The 2,663-nt window shown below is 35.5% G+C and overlaps 1 protein-coding gene across 1 annotated transcript; it reads right to left on the bottom strand.

Annotated features, from left to right (window-relative positions):
* Positions 1 to 640: 640 nt before the first annotated feature.
* Positions 641 to 2,357, bottom strand: LOC109243809 (stress enhanced protein 2, chloroplastic). The gene is made up of 2 exons (XM_019410804.1): positions 1,979 to 2,357; positions 641 to 1,092 (listed from the first exon to the last, which is right to left on the bottom strand). The coding sequence occupies exons 1-2, from the start codon at positions 2,291 to 2,293 to the stop codon at positions 823 to 825; spliced, it is 585 nt and encodes a 194-aa protein (XP_019266349.1). The 5' UTR covers positions 2,294 to 2,357; the 3' UTR covers positions 641 to 822.
* Between the last annotated feature and the right edge of the window lie 306 nt (positions 2,358 to 2,663).

Genomic DNA, 2,663 nt, shown 5'->3' with positions numbered 1-2,663 from the left:
AATTTTCTAAGTTCAAAACACCCCGTAGCCTATCCGAAACTCACCCGAGCCCTGAGGCTCCAAACCAAACATGCACACAAGTCTTAAAACATCATACGAACTTGCTTGTGAGATCAATTCGCCAAAATAACACCTAGAATTACGAATTTAGCACCAAATCACATGAAATTCTAAAGAACACTTGAAATTCCTCTTTTCTCAACTGGATGCCCGAATCACGTCAAATCAACTCTGTTTTCACCAAATTTCACAGACGTGACTTAAATATTACATTAAACCCGTACCGGGCTTCGGAACCAAAATACGGGTCCGATACCAACGAGATCAAACATTAATCAAATTCTTTAAACCATTAGATTTTCAGACTTACAATTTTTAACAAAAATTCATTACTCGGGCAAGGGACCTTCGTCCGATTCCGAGCGTATGCCCAGGCCCCATATTTCAATAAGGACCACCGGGACTGTCAAAAGAGTCCGGGTCCGTTTACTCAAAACGTTGATCGAAGTCAACTAAATCAACTTTTAAAGGCAAAAATTATTATTTTTCTCAACCTTCCACATAAAAGCTTTCCGGAAACACGCCCGGACTGCACACGAAAATCGAAAAGGGATAAAATGAGGTTTTGAAGGCCTCGAAATACGGAATCGAGTTCTAAAAAATAAGATGATCTTTTGGGTTATCACAGTACGATTCAAACCTTCCATAAAATAAGCTATATATATACATAAGCTATAACACTTTCTGTGTCAATATTTATTCTTGTCTTTCTTTAATTATGTTCTCATCAATTCATGGTGTTTTATTTTCAATATTTGAGACCTAGATATCGTCAGTCCAATCACTGAGCTCGCTGTCATAGAACAAGCCATCGACGATTTGATCGATAAGGGAATCGATGAATGTGTTGCAACCAACTGTGAAGATTCGGCCAACTTTGCTGCGAGAACTTGAAAACCAAGCAAAAAAGGCAGCACAAGCTACAGCACCAATAGAAACTCCAGCAGCTTCAGCTATTCCTTGAAAATCCGTCTTTCTGAATACAGAATTTCCTGTCACTACTTCCATTGACACTGTTGCTGCAAACACAATCTGGACAAAAGCTTGAGCTTTATATGGTGGATAACTCATTATAAAAGTATATATATACTTACAAAGTGTAAATAATTTTTTCACTATTAATGCAGCATTTGTTAGAAAGAGCTTTATTCCCATTGTGGGACTTCTTGCGCGAATCCAGATTTAGTCGAATTCCAATGCGAATACCGGATACCGAGTGAAAAATCCAAAAAAAAAAAAAAATCAATTATTACTAGTTATTGCTCTCTTTTTCAAATTCCCATATCAGACTTGGTAGAAATGTAGAAATTATTGTTGATCAACTTAATCTTTAGTATAAAATTTATTTACGTTACCATGTACAGAACGCGAACTCTTAGTTATATTGATGATGTAATAAGCCTGTATTCAATGGTTCTGTTCAGGATGACTTTCATAATTTAGACTTGAATTAGACACCTGTGATCATTTAGAAATGATTGTTAAAAATAAATCAATTTGTTTAGATTTAATAAAAGAAACTTTTGTTCCCATGCGAGTCAAGTTTCCTCAAAATGGTTTTTTTTTTCACCCCTCAAAATAGTTTATTGATCTAACGAAGTGAGCACCCAGCGAAAAAGAAAAAGTGATTTATGTTGACTCGACGAAGTTATTCCTATTGAAAAATGTTACTCCATATGTTATTTGGTCGGCTAGCCAAAAATATTTTACAAATATATATTAGCAAATTAGATTTTCACTCATAATTACTTTTTCTAATTTTGCGTTATTGATACAGATCTTAGATTTTCTAAATGAAGAAAATACACCTAGATTTTAAAGTCCAGTTGAAATTTAAATCATGATCAGTTTGAACCATATGCTTTGAAACTGAATATAAGAACCAATCATAACCAGAAAAAAGTGAGAAGTTAATTACCATGGCAAGTCGACCAGAGATAATCTCAAAATCCTGACTCTTTTTGGAACTCTCAATATACTCCGACAACGTTGCGAAAAAGGGTGAAACCTCGTCATCTTCTCCATGAAACCCGTTCTTGGTCTTGATTACTCCGACAGGATCCGACCCGAATGACCTTAAAGTAGTCAACCTCGGTTGCAACATTATTTTCCCATTCTCCAGCTGCCCTGGTTCTGATACTCTCAGCTTCTGAACCGGCGTGAAAACTGCCGGTTCAGCTTTTTGAGTCTGTGGTTTGAGCTCACACAAAACCGGTCGAGCTGTTAAGGCCATTAGAGAAATTACAAGAAGAATAATTTAAAAGATGATTCCTCAAAAGTGGGAGTTTGACAAAGTGGGGTTATTCTAGTTGGAATCTTAGTGGGAGCTTTAACTCAAATAGTCCCTTAACTTTGAGCGTTGTCTATTTCAGTCTTTATTAAGCTACAGTATATTATCTCGAGCACCTGTTCTTTTAAGTTTGTAAAAATTTGAACACTTTTGGTCCACCTAACTGAATATTAGATCAAGCCTAAAAATTAACAAAATTGTCACATGTTTTCCACAAAAAAGAGCGACCATGAAAGAGATATTCTCCAATTTTAGTTTTTCCTTCAGTTTCAACACTAATCAGAACAAAAATATAACTCTAAATAAAAGAATT

The sequence above is a fragment of the Nicotiana attenuata genome, unplaced genomic scaffold (genome assembly GCF_001879085.1).
Source record: "Nicotiana attenuata strain UT unplaced genomic scaffold, NIATTr2, whole genome shotgun sequence".
Classification (NCBI taxonomy): Eukaryota; Viridiplantae; Streptophyta; class Magnoliopsida; order Solanales; family Solanaceae; genus Nicotiana; species Nicotiana attenuata.
Note: the sequence above shows the minus strand (reverse complement) of the source record. Positions and strands in the feature narration are given on the sequence as shown.

Excerpts from the sequence above, each read along its gene's own strand:
- LOC109243809 (XM_019410804.1), bottom strand. The coding sequence starts at position 2,293 with ATGGCCTTAACAGCTCGACCGGTTTTGTGTGAGCTCAAACCACAGACT. Across the intron at positions 1,093-1,978 it reads TCTCTGGTCGACTTGCCATG|ATTGTGTTTGCAGCAACAGT; the intron begins GTAATTAACTTC and ends GCTTTTGTCCAG.